This window comes from Corella eumyota, chromosome 4 (genome assembly GCF_963082875.1).
Source record: "Corella eumyota chromosome 4, kaCorEumy4.1, whole genome shotgun sequence".
Lineage (NCBI taxonomy): Eukaryota > Metazoa > Chordata > Ascidiacea > Phlebobranchia > Corellidae > Corella > Corella eumyota.
The window spans coordinates 14,217,763-14,237,301 of NC_137493.1; the positions used below are offsets into that span (position 1 = coordinate 14,217,763).

At 36.9% G+C, this 19,539-nt stretch overlaps 1 protein-coding gene across 1 annotated transcript; it reads right to left on the reverse strand.

The window, feature by feature from the left end:
• Positions 1-1,277: 1,277 nt before the first annotated feature.
• On the reverse strand, positions 1,278-11,153 carry LOC145749711 (uncharacterized). The gene is made up of 4 exons (XM_082565549.1): positions 9,416-11,153; positions 3,830-4,002; positions 3,184-3,726; positions 1,278-3,056 (listed from the first exon to the last, which is right to left on the reverse strand). Exons 1-4 carry the CDS (start codon positions 11,085-11,087, stop codon positions 1,509-1,511), a joined length of 3,936 nt encoding a protein of 1,311 aa, XP_082421675.1. The 5' UTR covers positions 11,088-11,153; the 3' UTR covers positions 1,278-1,508.
• Positions 11,154-19,539: the final 8,386 nt, after the last annotated feature.

Below are 19,539 nucleotides of genomic sequence, written 5' to 3' on the forward strand. Positions count from 1 at the left end.
TTGTTTATAAATGTTGTAGCACTTATGTTTTTAAATTGCGATATGTGGGCTTATTAATTGGATCTATTAAAGCGATTTTCGGTCTTGAATAAAGCGTGATTTCCTAAAGTACTTCAATGTATTGTCCTTTTATCCCTTGTCGTATTAAATATTGCGTTATTGGTCTTCAGATGTATGTTATGCGATTTTGATTGGTTAGGCTTATTTGCTGTACTAAAAAGTATTAGATTTGTGACTATTGTTTTTATTTTATTATTTTTTTTATTGAAAGATGGTAAACCTGTAAAAATATTTGATATATAATAAAACCAAGTTGAAATTCAATAACGTACATAAATCAAACAATATTGGCCACCGCAAAAGTTTAATAAGCTGCGCACACAATGTTTCAATTATATTTTAACAGCATACAGATGTTGTTTGGCGAAATAATATTGTTAGCTTCAAGTTTTTCATTCTTGTGGGCCAGACGGCAAATATAAACCAGGTAATAACACTAGACCGTCATAAATTTAATTGCTATGAACATACGCAAAATATGCTACATATTGAACCTTGTGACGTCAAAAGTTGTGTAATATAACCACGTGAGACAATTATTACTTTAAAATATTTTGAGTTTTTTTTAATTTGGGTTCAGGTGATAATTAAGTCTGAAGTCGTGACTTCAGAATTTTGGAATCTTTAATTTTTTGTGCTTAAGCGCTTTGCGTTCTCAAATGTCAGGTTGTCTGATTTTTAAGTGCTGTTTTGATTTTTTTAAATCCTTTAAAAACTGGGTGTTTGGCTTTAAAATTTCCCAAAATTGGACATCAATATTGGTTTTTTAATTTTACGGTTTCAAATCTTGAACGCATTTATGCTCTTGGCTAATTGGTATTTTGATACTGTTTTTAGGTATCCAAATATTTTAAATCAATTATAATTATAAACATTACTTTACCCAATACAACTGGTTAAACTAATGTTTTTTAGGTGTAGGGAATTTTAAAGATAAAAAAACACCAAACTTTGATTTTTTTCTGGTAATTTTTTAATGCAATAAAACAAATTGAAAACACAAAATAAAAATAAACGAAAATTAATCTTGCACCTTTGTTAAAAACTGCAATAAAGAGAAAAGAAAAAACAAATTAATATTAAGTCGTAAGCAACTTGGAACTAATAGAACAATTTAAAAAAAAAAAAACAGAAAAAAATAAATTTATAACACTCAATACGATGTAAAGAATAATAATAATAATAATACAATAATAAAGACAAATAAATGATTGCCATTATTTTAAACAAGGAGGTAAAAGTCACGTGACACTTTGCGGAAAAGCATTCAAGGAATGCTTCACTTTGCTCAACTCAATTTTATTTTCGCAAACCATATTTAAATAACAACAATAGCTGAAAGTTCCAAATTGAAGGATTTAGCTGGTATTATCTATCTATTATTTAATACACAGTAAACTTGGGTTAAAAGGCAAGAAAGGAGCAATGTTAGGTTAACAATGTTAAATCTACACCAACGTTTCGGAGCAAATGAACATATCCGAATCGGCGCTGTGAAGAGAACTCAAACCGGTGTCTGAATCGTTGTCATAAGTATTAGCATTATGACGTCTTTTCACGTCGTTTGTTATGATCGGGTGTATGTTCAATCTTCTTGGCTCCCTGGGACCAATCTGGTAGGGTGAACACGGGGCAGAGTTGACCCCGTTTTGGGGAAGAAACGTGATTGGGTTAGGTACTTTCCCAATTCGCTTCATAAGTTTGTTGTTGTCTTTTATTGTCGGGGTTGTTGCTCGGGGTTTTTGTGAGATATCGCAATGCGAGTTATGAATGATTGGTTTTGTTAGTAACCCACTCAAATGACTCGGCATAGATCCAACGCGGATTCCAGCGCGACCAAAGCTGCTAGCACGTTTTCCGAACGCGTCATTCTTTGCCTTGGACTCGGTTCCAGGCACAGCGGGGCTGCGCCGTCTTCCGCTGTTGCGACGAATGAGCTTCTGTTGTTGTAACAAACGGTCCTGGTCGCCTTTGTAGTAAGTCCTCTTAGTGTCCGCTGGTGATGACGGTGCGGAAGCTATACAACAAGGTTTGGGTGGAACTGGTGGCTTCATTGGCTCTAGATGGGTTTTATTCTGCGCTGATTTTGCCGATGAAGATCTTGCCGCGTTTTTGGCGAGAGATTTTGAGATGTCTTCTTTGTGTTGATTTGGGAAAACGAATCGCCTCCATTGAAAGTAAGGCGATGACGAGCCGGAGTCCTGACTTTCGGTGCCTGTAAAACTTGGTGGCCGTGGGCTGCCACCGTCACAACTGCTGTTTCGACTCCCCATGTCAGTACTAGCTCCATCACTATTGTTACTCCCGAAACTTGCCGTACTCTCAGCCGAAGCATTTCCAGAATCGTCAGTGTTTGTTGCACTGTTGTTTCTAGCCACAGCAAGATAATCTTTAAGTGGTAGTTGACTGCTTTGAACAGTTTCTTGTTGACGTTTCGATGAATGTCGTAAAACCATGCCTCTTGGGACAGCAGTTTCTGTAGAAATGATAGTAGATGTGGCGTTGTTTCGGTTGTCCGAATCGCAATCACTGTCTTGTAAATCTGGTATTGGGGGCATTGGCAAAAGCTCGGTGATTGACTTTGAGGGAGATGTTGGCACAACCTGCGGTGAAGGAAGGGGAAGTTCGGAGAAATTAGATGGGACTGACGTGTGGCTCAACCAATGGGGTGACAGAGGGGGAGCGGGAGTACCCAAGGCTTTTCCTTGCTGTTGTTGCATGAGTTCAAGTTTACAATGCTCACACCAGAGCCAAGGTGACAGTGCATGGTGCAATGCATCTGTTGATGGAGAATTTGGGTCCTCGTGGATATTTTTAACGGAATCCGGATGGTATTGCGGATTGTGGTCCGCTGATCCGTTGAGGTATTGTTGAAGTAAGATTTCGGAGTCATACGCGGTAAGGAGAGGTCCGTATTCGTCCCAAAGATCCGATGGAATGCCTTCCGGGGATTGCGCAAGCTGGCGAACCAAGGATAACAGAAGTTCACCTTTTGTCTACAAAATAAAAAAAAATTTGATTAAAATCTTGCATTATCGAATTTTGCATTAAAATCTTTATTTATTTAGTACATTGATAAAAGAGATTTAAATGCAAATAATTAAATTTTAGAGTGATATTTACCTGGACACTTCTTTGGGAGGAATAAATCTGATGATCCGCCTCTTCAATCTCGGATGTTAACCGAAGACTGATATAAAGATTGGCTTCCAGCTCCGTTCTAGATTTCTCCAACTCGATCGTTGATTCCGCGTTGGCAACTTTTTTGCGTTTAGGTACTTCCGGAGCTCGCCTTTTCTTCTTTTTACCCGATGACGTCACCGATAAGGAATCAAGTCGACATTCGTCATCACTTGAGTCGGGATCGTTTACAAGCCCAAGAGCGGATGCTGCGGCGGTGAGAGGACTGGTTTGCTCTCCGGAGGAGTTGGGATCGTTAGAAGCTCTCCAAACCTCATCTTGCATATCCTGGAGGACAATTTCAAACTCTCGCTTATGCTCCTCGATCTTCATCTGCATCTGCACTATCCTCTCACATGTTTCAGCGTACTCCGACAGGATGTTAGCATCCTGGCACTCTTGGATCCAGTGAGGTGGATGCAGGGATGTAGGAGATGAGGGAGGAGAAAGATCTTTTTTGTTTCCGAAGCCGGCAAGATAGGTGTCCTGATGTAAAAAGATCAAAGTTTAAAATTTATTTGGAAAAAGTAAAAATAATATAAAAATAGATTATCAAGTTTGTTTTAAAAGATTAAAACCAATTTTTTACCTGGACGTAGTTCTTTCCATGAGTTCTTGACCTGGACTTATGGATTTCCGATTCAATTCTTTCGATTTTCTCGTCGGTTGTTCTTACTTTGGTGTTCTGCGACTTTAGAATTTCCCCTTGGGATAAAATGAGCTTCTTTACTTCTTCGACTGATTTGTAGTCGTCAGTGCGATCTAAACATATAAACACAACGGTTAAGTGATGCCAGGGTCACATTGATTAGAGGTTAGATAGGCGCACATATCAAATCTTTGAAATCAAAGATAAGGAATAGGGCACATAAACATACGCTTAAGATCTACAGATTAGACCAAACTGTATACCAAATATTTCTGCCGTACAGAGTGTAAAAATTTGCCAAAGTTAAATAATTACATGTCAAAAATGTTTATTGCAATAACAACTACTAGTAAAGTGTTGCTAAGGAAATGCCAATGAGCAAAGCGGTGGAATATTAGATTAAATTACATCCCAAGAATGCCCGGTAATAAAGTAATTCAATATCTGACACTATCTTGTCAGAATCATAAACCAAAAAACTCAAATTCACGTGTAATATAAAATCATTACGAATCAGAAAAAAACACAATGGTTACATTGTTGCTTCGCTACGTAAGGACCAAATCAGAATTGATTTGACACAGCAATTAATCACGCCACGTTAGACCGTTCTATTTGCTACACAATGTCCCTAAAATTCCTGACAAATTAATACATTGCTCGGTAATTATTTTACTGGTTTTGCTATGCTCTAACGAAAATCACGTGGTGTATTGTTACGTCATGTGTCACGTGTTTGTCGGTGCGTCGTTGTTTGCACACATTGAGTTGGGCGACGCAGTGTCTGCGCTAATTCTTTATTAGGTCACAAATAAATGTCGAGATAACGGTTGTAAATGGGGACAAAATTTTAACCTAGGACTGGATAATTTCATTGGTCAAATCTTAATCAATTTAGACATATGTAGCTAAACCAGAACGACTTGAAAATTCGTTTGAACCGGCACGTCGTGTGAAATTTACCGGGTATGTAATCTTGTAAAATGCCCTCAATTTTGCGCATTCCAACGCCGCGTTTTTTTCATCTCGCAAATTCCTTAAAGTCGCAATTTCGTGAGAACAAAAGATTTTCCGGCATATCGTGTGAACGCAGGCACTGGAACAATGGGATTCCGTCCTTAATTCTACGTGGGCGTTATAGGAGTTAACAAAAACCGGTTATTTTAAGCAGATCCCCAAATTATACCCCACAACAAAAAACATCTAAATATTGTTACTGTTGCCTTACAGGCCTCGCATGTTGTCGTTTCGCGCTCCCCAAATTTAGGCAAAACAACTACGCTTTGTGACGTCACAAGAGGCTTGACCGTGGTAAAGGTGGAAAGCGTTTGCAAAAACAGGATATAAGTTAAGTTTTTTGCTACACACGTTTAGTTAACCGTCACGAGTTTACGCGAAAACAGTTTCAGTCGTTACACCGCCCAGTCTTTGATTACGCCGATTTTTTGGGTTTAAAATAAGCCTAAGCGTGCCTTATATCAATAAAACTCCATTAGCGCCGTTTTACTTTCTCATTTTTTGCAGAAATATTGTAAACAACCTGACGGATAACGTGAGCTAATTTTACGCGCAAATTTTGCAGCGAGCTGTCAATCAAAACGAGAGGCTACAGCAATTTACTTTGCACGCAAAGGGTTTAGCCGAAATCCCGTCCAGGAATATCTACTAAGCTAATGCTTACAAGGCAAGTTTATGTAAAAAGTTCGCCCACTACTAATTCACGGCATAAGAAAATCCTAAACCTGTCACCAGGCCCCGTGAAATTGGATAATCGTGAGCATTCTTTGTCGAATTTGGCCCCCTAATTCTTCCCGAACCACGCGACCGCATCTCTAGTTTTTAGACCCCGGCAATTTGGGATTAAATCCTGCAGGATTAGCTTGTTTGCGGTCCCGCAATTACCTCATTAAACCCCCGATGTGATGATCATCAGATCTCGTCTAATTTACCACACCTTTATATTAGGTTCTGCACTCCTGGTTTCTATAAACGAGTTTGTGATATTTTTATACGCTAAGGCCTTTCGATCTTGATTAAGGTTTCGAAAATAGCTACTGCCATCTGCGAGGTCCCAATAATTAGATCCCGCCCTTTATTTAGCCCATTCCTTGGGGTTATAGCGTAAAAAATCGACGGATTATTAAAACTAGGGAGTCCACGCCTCGATAATTAATACCGTGACCTATAAACAATAGCTCAGGCCACCTTACGTGTTTCAAAACAACAACAAAAGTTTAATATATTGAAATATTCAACCAGATGTGCATTATCAGGCTTTTTAAATTGCTTGAATTTAATAACACTACGTTAACAAGGATTTAACATTTTGTGTTTTGATTTAAGGGAGTAGGAACCAAGGTTATTAAGTCAAACCAGTTGTGTTTAAATTTTTACGAGTTTTACGATCAACTGAATATGAATCACACTTTGAAATAAATTATTAACTTCGCATTTCGACAGCTAAACATAGAAATCTTATCCTGTACAACGTGTTACTATCTTTATAAAGCAATGTTAAACATGTACGAAATATGCGATGTTGTTTGCGGATCCCACAACAGTTTGCATAATTGGATTTTTTCTTGAAGTTTCGACATTGAATTCGTTTTAACCAAAAAAGGGGAACCGTAATGTTACATTTGCTACACACATGTATTTAGTAGCTTATTCAAACAGAATTCTATTTGGGAAAACGTGTTTAAGTATCGAAATGCGGTTTTCGAAGTCCTGTAAGGCATAACCTAGGCTCACTTTATGAAAATATGGGCCATTCATCACATTTAATGAAAAGCTACGGACTTTTTTCGGCAAAATTAAGGCGATTTATTGTGTCAACGTCACGATTTTCGTGTAGAATAACACGGTGAACGTTTGCACTGTGTTTCTTTAGTTGTAAAATAAACATCCCTACGTGATATTGCGGGAAAACAAAACTGATAAAAACGAGACGGGGTAAGCCCTTAAACCAACACTTTAACAGGAAGTACATCTTTTCAAGAATATTTTTCTTTTCGACAAAAAAAATTATATTATAAATCATATTTTGTTATCTATATTCAGGTAGCGCTATGATAATACATCGGTGCGATTGATTTACGAACATATACATTGTAATTATGTGCTTAAACCTTTTATTATGTAGTATTAAAGGCGCCAGTAAAAAATTAATTGATGCCAACTGTAGATGGTTTGGTGGTCTTAATTGGCGACCTTGAACATTTAAACGGGCTAAAGCCAGCAGGCTTCGAGTTAATTTGCACCTGCACTGTACAGGTTAAGCAACGTCTATATTGCTAGACAAACTGCGCGCTTTGATTTACGACTTTGAAATACCTAGGCGTCGATCACGAGTTTGATAACACTTGCTCTATGTTAATCATAAGGGTTAGAGTACACAAAACATACCGGGGCTCCACACATTAAAGGTCCTATCACCACAACCTGGGCTTATCGGAAAAGCAGGCAATTAGAAAGCAATCAATTCGCATTCAGGGAAAATTAAAGGCCAATAGATCTTTGTCTGTGTCGAGCGAAATTGCAATTTCAAGCCAGGCTATTGTTCTTGCGCGGAGAGTAAATCAAACAGAGAGAATACAAGCGATTTCCGAGCCCTTGACTCGCGAACAAAGCGAAAACTTTCCGTGAAAGCCCATTGACTGCGCACTCTCAACAGGCATGGATTAGCTTGCTGGGATCAGAGCGCGTGGGCGGGTTATTAAACGCAAAAACCAGTCATCAAACAGAAATTCAGAAGCAATATCTCGATAAGAGATTGTACGCTTGTTTATTTCATCGCCTAAGCGTAATATCGTCTTATATTAAACCCGTTACGTCATCGATACGAGATTGTTACCACGTGGTTTCGTTTTGTTATGGTTACAGAACGCGCGCGAATACGCCACGGCGATGACGTCATAACGACCCGTCAGCGCTTTCTTTTCGATATTTACTAAAAGTGTCCGAGTTGCCAGTCTGTTTGCGTATTTTTGTCGAAATAATAACAAGATTAAAACAAACAATCCCACCCTTTGCGAAATTATATCCTAAAAAACGGATAATGACCACAACGAGTTATTTCCTAAGTGGCAGTAAATACACATACCAGTCTGCGCGCCGAACTGATCGCTTTAACAGTTACCTAAGCACCCAGCAATTTGCAATGGTCTGCGCTATCAAACATTTCATCGCTTTAACACTATAACATTCTGACAGGCTAATCCTCTAGAATTTTACCTGGGCTATCATTGCGGGCTTCTGACCCGCGCGCATCAATCTAACTTGTGACGTCACAGAAATCGCGATCAGATACCCAGGCTCGACACCGTAACGAATTGCCGACTTGCGATAAGCAGAGATTTTGTGCCGTGATTTTACACCTTTTCGGCCGATTGTTATGGGCGGATAAATCAAAAGCTCGTCAAGTTTTGGTTGCTAGGATGTTGCAGCCGATCGCTATATTGATTTAAGTCCAAGACAGGATGTAAATTAATGTTGAAAACCTCACGACATTGATGTTTTGCGCTGATTTCAGACGCGGTTTCAAACGTTAGATTACGTAATTACACCTGTCCGCTAGGGCGCGCCGTCGAGCGACACTTAGCCGTGTTAATGCGAAAATATCACTGTTTGTGAACTGCTTGCTTACTAACCAAACAAAGTGTCGTGCTTTTACCTTAAATGCATCGAAAATCTAGATAACGTTTCTAACTTTGGTGCCTTTGTGTTCGGTTAAGTTAAAGCCACGCTGTTGGGCTTAGCAGCTAGCAATCGGATACCTCAGGCCGTCAGGGGCTACTTGTACTGCATACCAAAGCACACGCAAGTCTTAGAGAGATCTGATTAACACTGGTGTTATGTTTATACCGAGGGGTGACGCACTGATATCTTACCAGTAATTGATACACTGCACAGAAAAGTAGCAAATCTTGCGCAACGGTTTGTTGCAGTTTACAACGATGTAGACTAAATCATGTGGCGCCTGTATGCGGGGCCTAGACAACCTTCGCTTGAATTGAAAATCGCTTATACCGACAATTAATAAAGAAATCTGTCGCGGTACAGATTAAGTCTATTGTGTTGTAGTATTGTTATGCGACGCTGCATAATATGCGACCTATTGTTCGCAACGCACTGTCGTCTAAACGGACGATTAAACTATTATAACACGACCCTAATTCGAGAATTTATTGTCGCCAAAACCTTGCTAATTACTTTCTATGACAAACGACTTTGTTTAAGGCGATTTACGGTCGCGTTTTTGTGTTGCTAATTGCGCGCGAAAACGATTTTAGTAGATGCGCTGTTTTATGGTTTATGATGATGATTAATTATGGTTAAGCACATAGTTTGCTGGGCCCTCCAATTACGTGAGATTACCATTGTTTATTGATACCTAAATAGGCTTAAAAAGTGAACTTTCACTACCCCATACCAGGGAATACCTTACACAACTATCAATCAACATCCACAAGAAAACCACACGCACGTGTCTCTTTATACAAGCAAGTAAATCGATTAAGGACTTACCATCAGCTGTTTTGGCTTTACCCGAAGGTGTCACGTGATTGACCTCGTTCGGTAATACTCCGTTTGTGAGAGACTTTGAATGCGTGGTTCCCTCTTTAACACCTTTGTGGTCGTTCGCTGCAAACGTCACAGTTCGTTTGTTACTGGCTCCCTTCTTCCCGGATCCACCTTTTGGTACTGGAGGAGCTTTCTTCTTCTTTTTAAAGGACCCGAGGATCCCGGAACTTGGTTTGGTAAGTGAAGGTCCGGTCACCTTACGGAACAACTTTGCAGCCCCCTTGTTTTGCTTTGCCTTTTCCATAGCCATAGCTTTGGCTTTGTCTGCTGCTTTTTGCACTAATATAGCTTCCGTTAGGTAATCTGTTCCGCTGGATATTTCACTACTGCTGGTCGTGCCACTAAAACTACTGCCACTGGTGTTTGAGGTTTCACTACATGTTGTTGTGCCACTGCATGAATCTGTGGCTGCCGTGGTGCCAATTGTTGATGTTTTGATGTAAGTCTCACGCTTGACCTCGGGGTAGGATGGAAGCTTTTGACGGGAAACGATGCTGCCAAACTCGGCCATGATCGACTTTTCATCGTCGGCATCTTCACCTTCACTGTGTGAGTTGCAATCGGGCTCAGACCCTGTGCTAGTTGTACTTGTGGTTGTAGAGTTAGTGGTAGCAGTATCATCTGTGCTGTACACCTGGCCTCGTCGGCGACGATGTCCTGATTTGGACACCCTTGATCGACGCCTATGACTTCTCCTATGACTACTCGATGATCGAGATCTTCTTGATTTTTTGCAGTAGGGGTAATGATGAACGTTCTTAGTGTTTTTGGGGTGTGATAGGATAGCGTTTTGATCGGATAAGGCATCGGAATCGTCGGTCATGAGTGACCTTCTGCGGTGATTACGTCTGCGGTAAGTGCAATATTCTTTGTCTCTATTGTCCAGTGCGGATTGAATAAACTTGCTGCTTTTTTGGAGCAAGCAGTCAGGCCCGGTAACCACTCCATCTACAAATTGTTCTTCACTTAACGTAAAAGTGACTTTGGTGCTATCGGGACTTCGGTGGCGGGAAAACGATACTCGGTCTACCGCGGAAGGTGCTGTGCGATCCTCGACGGCTGGTATGTCGACGGCTGGCATGGGTTCTTTTTTAGCACACGACTCGTTGGTTTGCTGGCTTAAAACAGCGCGTTGATAGTGCATAAACTTCCGTCGAATTCTGCGTTTTTGATCGTGTGAAAGTTTTTGGAGAAAATGTGCCGACTCGGAGACGGGATTTGGGTTAATATTTTCATTGTTGCTTCTGCATGGCGATTCGTCGAGCTTAATCACGTGCGTTTCTTCCATTGGTTTGTTCTTGACCAATGAAAACTTAACGTGGCATTGTTCTTTACCCCATGCTTGCCACACTGCTAGAATGCGAGTTCTTCCCGGCAGAATCTTTTCGCATTCCCTCCACGTCTCGACGATCAAATAGCTTTGCGCCAATTTCTTTAGATGCTTGCGGGTCGAAAGTTTTGCATCCTTTTCGCTGTTGTTATTGTCTTTTCTAATATTTTCGTCGATCTTTTCTTTTAGCAATGCCTGAAGTACATCAGAGCATGTCGTCTTTCTAGTTAATCCAGAGATTTCTTTCTCTTCTTTCCCAACTCGAACTGTTATAGTGGTATCCATTATTCCGTGTTCAAGTTTCAAAAATAATTTGTATCCATAAAATATTAAGTCTCAAAGGTAGTAAATTTAAAATACCTAAACAAATATAAATTCATCAAATTAATGCATGCTGTTGCTTTCATACTTCTAACTTATTGACTAACGATCTTTGTTTAATATTTCTTGGCCCTAGTGACTTCCTTTTTAATAAAGATCACATGGTAAAATTTTAATTTAAGTCCTCGCGAGGCCGCCTTTATATTAAATCGAATAGATTATCCCTGCTGCCGACTCGGCGGTGTGAAGCTATTTAGGTCAAATATCAGAGAAGCAATTTTCAGCTTATAACGGAACGCGTCCGCTCGGTTAAACGACTGCGAATGATTTGGTTTGGAAAGAGAGAGTTGGTCCTAGATTCGCTACGAGCTTTTTTTCCGTCGGCCGCCTTTTTCGCGCTTTCGAAACCGCGCGACTTTTGTCAAATTGACTGTCTAATTTGTTCGCCTTGTTCTTTTTAATTTATTTACATTGAATATACGCGCCAATACATCAATGTTGCGTGCGACTTTTGTAAACAATTAATTAACATATTAAATATAATTTACGCTAAAAATAATAAGAAAAGTTGCCAATTATTGTAATTTACAAGTCGATAAAAATATGATGCTAATTTTTAATAGCAGTTGCCAAACTTAATCGTTCTGTACCGGGATTAAAAATTCGCAGTAAATCTGTTTTGCTATTTTCGAGCCAAGTCAACCGGGTTTGAAATGAAGTGCCCAAACTATCAGGTAAGGAGTTGTTTAAAACATTTTGGCACACTTTTATATAATGCTCGCGTGTGCAAAAACATCCAATTACTGACTAACAAAACATAGGATTTCGAATCTAATCTGGGCCTAACGCGTCGACTCGTCTTTGCCAGGCTAATTAGTGCGTTAATCCTTATAATATCTTGCAAAAAAAGCTTAAGTAAATGCCTCTAATCGCAGTCCGAGTTCAAACTTTACGCTGTTCTGCTTTTAAAGTTCAAGATATTAACCGCTTTGCTGCGCTTCACAACTTCTGATAATTTTTAAAATTAACTTGTAGCCCGATATAACATCGATCAATGTTGGCGATATTTTTTAATCTCAACAGCATGCCCCCAAATGCGCGCTCGTAATTGCTGGACATATGGCGCTATGCAAACACACACACACACAAATAATGTGTGATTAGCACCCGTACAAATTAACGACGTGTTATAATTGCTGCTTATCGATGCGGTTGCAAATTTACTGTTGTATTGGCGACCAATACTACCTGTTACGTTACCTAGTAATTGAAGGAAACGCCCCCTTTGATTTCAACCTTAATATATATCTTTGAACATACTGTGCGGTAAATTGTACAGGTGCTGTATAAGGAAACTATGGCATTAAAACATATATCCTCGTTTTAAAACCTTTTTTATAACTTTATATAAATAATAAAACTTTAAGATGAAACTTTAATGTAAACGGGACTTTAAACCAAATACATATCTCTTGTTCTGATCACTTGCAACAATCTAACAATAACAAAACTTTGGACAACTCGCACTTACATATAAATACGAATTGTTTGTTTAAGAACTGTCGTAAACAAAATCTAGTTATAGAATGTTCTAGACTGCAGAACTCAAGTTGTAGACTACAAAACTGTTGTAAATGCACTTGATGAGCCCTAACTAAACACAAACAAAGTACTTTCAAAGTTTCGCCTCGTCTGGAGCAATTAATTAATTTATTGCAAGTGTAATTTGCTACATTAACAATAAAAGTTGACATTTTAGAATAATAATTATGGTTTTAAAGTTAGTTAAATGAACGTTTAGTTGCTGCTATTAATTTGAAATAGCTCTCATAAATCTGATACCTTTCTAACAAATTATGTTACATCAAGAATACTTATAAATTCTTTGTAATACAACAGTCCAACATATCCTAAACATAAACTTTGGTGTCAATATTATACCCAAAATATTATAAAAAATGTATTTGTCCTAGTCCCGATTTAAGCATCCTCAAAAAACTTTGCTGCAACAAGAACTGGGCCAATAAGTTGCCTGCTATCGACTTGTAATTATAATGTAGATCTTACATGCATTTGGGTTGATATAAGCGCTAAACCTTTAAATCCTAAGCTAGCATGCCGTGCTAGTACATTGGTTAGCGGGCGTCCAACGTCTATCTGTTAGCTACGGGGGGGCTAAGAACCAAGCTGTAGTGACGTCAATTCGCGGCCTGTTGACCGAAATCAAAAGAAACGACGTCTTTCTACGCTAAGCCCAGAATCTAAACTCTGCTAGTAATGAATCAGCAATCAAATTGATTGACGTTGAAGACGTAGAGCCCTTTGCAAAGTATTGGTTGGCATTGCATTGCCAATAGACCTGACCTGTTGCGGCCTAGCATTTATAACCATTACGTAATGAAAGTTAGACCAATTTTTAAATCAACCACTTTAATGTTTGCTTTAATTTATTAAACTTCTACACAATTTACTTTTTTTGTATTTGAAAATTTTATGTCTATCATCAGATTTTACTTCAAAAATATATTTTTTTAGATACTGACAAAGATGAACAAACTTCCATGCTTTTTCCAAGTTTTTAACTGCACTGTTAGAAAAACACAAAGCTATGCTAACAAGCTGGTTTTTAATGACTTTACTGCCCTGCAATCCAAGTAAGTGACGTCATCACAATTTTCCAGTCATAAATTATGTAAAAATAAGTGCAGACATTCGAAACAGAGTGACATTGTCCGTTAACTATGTGTGCAATAAACAGATATACATGCGCGAACAGACGGAAAATAATTCATCTAAATATGCCAGTCCATTTCCCCCGCAAAACAAACTCCTCTTTTTATTGGCACAAATTTTAATTTTACCCAAACGCGCCATGCGAAGTAGTTGCTGATAGGTATTCATATGAACCATGCAAAGATAGGTAATCAATCGGCTATTAGACTGCGGTCTTCGGATCCATATTTCAACATAACTTATATGGCACACGCTTCGAAATTTAAAATAAGGTAACTACAACCGAATATGAGTATGTTGCAGCCTACCGTAGGAACTCAAAGTATCTTGGCCCTGTTATTAAAAATACGATTTTTTTTACAGTTTATTGTTTTAGGCCTTTACGGGTTAGCCGCTTTTTTGACCCTAACGGGCGCCACCCGAAATAGAAAGGCCTGATACTTAGAAAAAATTATCATATTGAACCGGTGTTGAAATTCTACGCCTATGCATTTTTCGGGCTTAAAGTAATGTTTAAAAATAACTTTGTGATTATGATCCTAAATTAATATTGACTTATTGATTATTTGAATACTACAGACCTATCAGGTAAAGCATAAGAATAGTTCAAAAATCCGTAAGTATATCTGCATGTCAAAAAGGTTAAGCTTACCCTCTATTAAAAATAGATTATCTATTTATGCACTACTAGTGCAAAACTTCACTTATATTCAAATACAAAAAACTGCAGTTAACTTTATTAAGTTTCCAGCTAACCTAAGGGTATTGCAATATTAATTTATAATAATACTAAATGCCTTATTTAATAAGTTATTTTATGATTCTGCAGTTGCCTATGACTTTAACACCCACACACGTTGCCGAATATTTACGGTAAATTTATTTGCGTCTTGGTATCGCTGGTTTTAGTGGGCAACAAGCTATTATAGGTTAACTTTGGGAAAAGTCAGGTTAAAAACAATTCGTTTTCGACCTGTCAACGACACAGTTTGCTGTGTTTTTGGTTTTGTTTTGTAACCCGACCCAGGCTGACTTGAGGATGCGGTAAAAGTTGCGACCGGGAGAAAGTGACTTTAACCGCAACGATGAAATAACGAAAATGAAAGTTTTTTTGACATTTTTAAACGAAATGTTGTGAATAAATTTAGAAATGCTAATAGCGCCAAAATGACAAGCGTTTATAGGTAAATGTAGTTGAAAAATGGGTACTCAATAAACGTGTTTTATAATATTTTTATTTTGTATAAACATGCTTAAAAAAAGTAATGTTAAGTTAGAAATAGTGCTGCATACAAAATAAAACATTTTAAAAAGAAACATATTTCTAAAAAAAAAAAATTTAAATATCTAAAATTAAACCCACATAATATTTTTTTTATTATCAATTCACAAAATAATTTTTTCCGAACGTGTAGTAACTCACAATCGCAAAAAAAATTTATGAGCAGATTTTGAAATTAATTTTTCGGTAGTTACTTTTTAACGACCCAGCTGCCTATTACAACATGAAAAGTGAAAAGAATAAGACACATGTTTTGACAAAGGCCGTAAATCTATTTCTCTGTTTTAATATAGGTCTCGGTATGGAAATATAATACCTTATTAACATATGTATTAACAGCTTTCTTTTATGAACCATTGTTTATTTGACAATTTAAACTTGATGAATTTAATTTTATTGATACATTTTGAGTCTGCAGTAATTTTGTTTAATTTAATTTTGCATAAGTGCGATTTGCAATTTTTAAACACTTTTTTATGTTTAAAATTTTGAAAAAAGATTTCTAAAGGAATGGGATGGGAGGTGTTTTTAGGGGGGTGGCAAATAACCTTACTGCCTGTTTAAAAGTTATTAAACTGTTGTAGTTTTTGCAGAAATTACTTAAAATTATTTTTCACCTAATCGCGTGCATGAGTGTCTGTTTAGGTGCCTAACGAACCGAATTGAAACGAAATCATTGTTGTCGTTTCGATGCGGTCCGTTTCGGGTTACTTTTCAAAACCGCTCAGTTGTAACGATGACAACACACAAAAAACAAACGTCCGTTTACGGTAAACAAGAACAAATGATTTTCAATTATCTGGGTCTAATAGTTTTATTTGAAATTCGAAATTCCGAGGGCTATTTTTGGATTTTTTGCCACTGAGCTTGAGTTTAATTAAATGTTTCTTAAATAGGGGATTAAAAATTGCCATAAATTTAAATTTATCCATAAATAAAAAAAAATTCTTTAAGTTTTGGCGGCTCAAAATTTATATTAAAGTTAGATTAAGATTTAAAATTTGATTTTAAGCAGTAAGTAACAAGATGCCCATAAACCTAACGAAATATTTTTGTAATTTAATTTAATATTTTAAGAAAATAAAAACATGACCTTCTAAAATAAAATCGTTGTTTTTATAATTGAAAAATTAAACAAATAACCGCTGTTAGGATTAAAGTAATAAAACACCATAATCACTTAATCGAGATTGTGCCAAATGTTCAACGCAAAGGAAACGCAGTCGTAAATAACTCGAAAAATCAGTCAATCGAAAGAAGTATTGCGACCAATTCTTTTTAATTATGACGTCACAATCGACGCGAGTGTGACGTCATAATTTAATGGATTGCAGGACAATGTTGACACAATTTGTCGGAATTAACAAAACGCGCACTGTTTTGCCGTGTGATCACGTGGTTTGCGTCGTTTGTGATGTCATAAAAGGAAAATTGTTTGTTTGTTTATTTAAATTGTGATATAATTGCTTAGTGAACAATTTGGCAATGAGAAATAAAATTATTTTTTTAAAAAAATTAAAAAAATTTCCAACCAAAAAAATTACTTGAGACCAAACTAGAGTTGTAACCGATTCGTTTAATCCAGTTGTAGTGACGTCACGCACTTCAAAGTTAAAACAGTTTTATTTGCGTTCGCGGCATTTTTATTGTTACAAGATTGACGACTTTTGCACGTGACTTTTATTGTTTTATTTTTGGAAAAATCAGCCCCATGATGGGTTAAAAACATGTTTACAGGGTTTAGGGGTGAGCTTTTCGTGGGAAAATAACCCAAAAAGCTATTTTTTTCTAGAAAGTTTGAGGTTTTAAATTTATTCCTAATTGTTGTTTTGTATTTCAGGAATTTTTAACACAATTTAAATATATGCGTGAGCTTAAAGATACAAACATTTTATTAATAAATGTTTGATCGTTTAACACTCTTTTAAATGAAAAATGACTCAAAAATTATAGTTTTTGTAATACTACCGGCAGCGGGTGTAGTGGTAAGAATACTTGCTACGCCGCACACGAGGGCGTGGGTTCAATCCCCAGTGATCTCATGCTGTAGCGACCTTGAATAAGGAGCTATAAACGACATGAACCCCTGCTGAGCCAACATTTAATTAGCAGCATAATTATCGGGCAATTATAATTTATAATATCCCAAACTACCGAAGTCAACTCGAGACTGGGTCGAAGTTATGATGTTACTTTATGTTTAAGTCGCGCATTCGACTTTCGCATTTCGACTTTTTATCGAGAATAAAGATATATATAAAAAAAACAATACTTATGCAACAACTTTGTCGTAAGATTATTTCTTTTGCTCATTTTATTTTAATAAATTGCTCAATAAAATTGCACCAAACGTGTTATCGAATGGTACTAAGCCCCTTAAAATTTGACCTTTAACATTAAACTTGGCGTGAAACGTAAATTTCGGTCATTTACCGACCATTAAACGTTGTTGTTAGTTCCAGTGACGTCACTAGTTCTGAGTTTTTCTGATTAGATTGATATCTGAAGCACGTTTAAGCAGTTTATGACGTTTACGTGGCTCTAATGTGAAAAAGTTACAGTATGTTCTATGTTAGGGCAATAACGTATTCCGGTAATGAGATTTTAGCGAAATTAGGAATAATGATAAATTAATATCAACTTTTTTTTTTTTTTTGGTTTTTCGCATATTGATAAAAGTAAATAATAAATACGATATACAATTAATATTACAACAATGCGACGGGAACAAATGACAAAATCAATTTAATGATTTAAAACATGCCAAAAGTATTAATGTTTAAATAAGGATTTTAAGTATGTTATGACATGGTCACCGAACCCAAGATCAGTTTTAATCAAAATAAGACATTTTTATACCAAATTTAGTATTGGGTAATTTTTTTATGTGTATTTTATAGTTTTATACTTCTAATATAAACGTAGTTGCGATTTTTCAGGCAGAAAATCAAAGATTTTTAAAACCAACTCTTTTCTCTTTACGCTTTCAACACTTTAAATTTACATTACCGCTATTATCACGACAGTCTTTTACTACAATGAAAGAATAACATAGTAAACACATTGAAATCTTAGCAACAAATTGTTGTTTTAAGTCAGAACACTTCCTTTTAAGAAAACCTATCAAAATAAAAACAACTTTCTCGCTTTCAGCCGGACTTGAAAATACTACAAAGTCTTATATACTACATTGACTGAGGGTTTATATTTAGCTTTTTGTTTGTATAAGAGCGCATTGATCAGATTAAGGCTTGATGTCATTGGGATTTTATTTATTGGCATTTTAAAAGGCTTTTTAAAACCATAATTGAGTACTAACGCATTTTATAAAAATAAATAAATAAATAAGGTGTTCGTTAAGTAAGTAGTTAAAAAACCACGTTAAGACTATATTTAAATTCTAAGTTTTGTAAAAAAATGAAAAATTTAAATTTTTTCTTAATTTCGTGTCTGTCTGGAATCGAACCAGAAACATGTTGTTAAAACAATTTTCAGACTTCATTAACGGTGATTATTACCACCCACGTGTCTGGTAATGATTGTTCGTCGGACAATTAATAACGCTTGTGTTTATCTCAAAATATTAACTCCATTTCCACTCCAAACACTCGGCCATTATGACGTATGCGGTCGTTTCTGTGACGTCACAATCGTTTGTTTGTTCTTGATCGCTTTGTTACGCGAGTGGAAATTCAAATAGATGAATTAAAGTTGCGAAATTCAATGCTTTGTTAGAATCCAAACAAACCACTAACGTACTATGACCAATCGTAACATTACACCATGTGAACTGCTGGTTAGTAAGCGTTGCACAATAGGTTTAAATGCTGACCGAACCTAGTAAAACTCGTGTTGTAATAGGGTGGGAAGCTTTAAGTTAAACAAATTGGGCAGAAAACGACTCGCAATGTCTTTTGTTAAGCTGTAATTAAAGTCCAAGCCTTAGCCTTTACATGCGATTATCAGAATCATTACCCGCCTGTGTTTGGACTATATAGTCGCAATACTTCAAATTAGGTCCTTAGTGGGTGCTTTGTTTTAGAAATTCACTGGAAGTCGACCCTACATAAAACGTGTCGTGCTTTCGTTTGATCGTTTTTTAATCAGCGGGCGATCGTTCTCGCAACAACGTCACGTGGGCATATGCTCTTTTGACGTGAAGCGGCCAACTGCCATAAGCTAGTCAAACCTCGATAACAGATTTTGTATACAAATCGCGTACCGCAAGATCAAGAAACACGGCTTGCATTCTGTTATGAACATGATTGAAATCTGTATGTGCTATAGTCGAGGGGATCGTTTATTTTATCTTGGAAAATTTTCATGTAAAATAAAGGGTAGGGGACTTAATTTGTTTGATAACGTCAATTAATTAGGGAAGTAGATCACGATTGCAAAAGT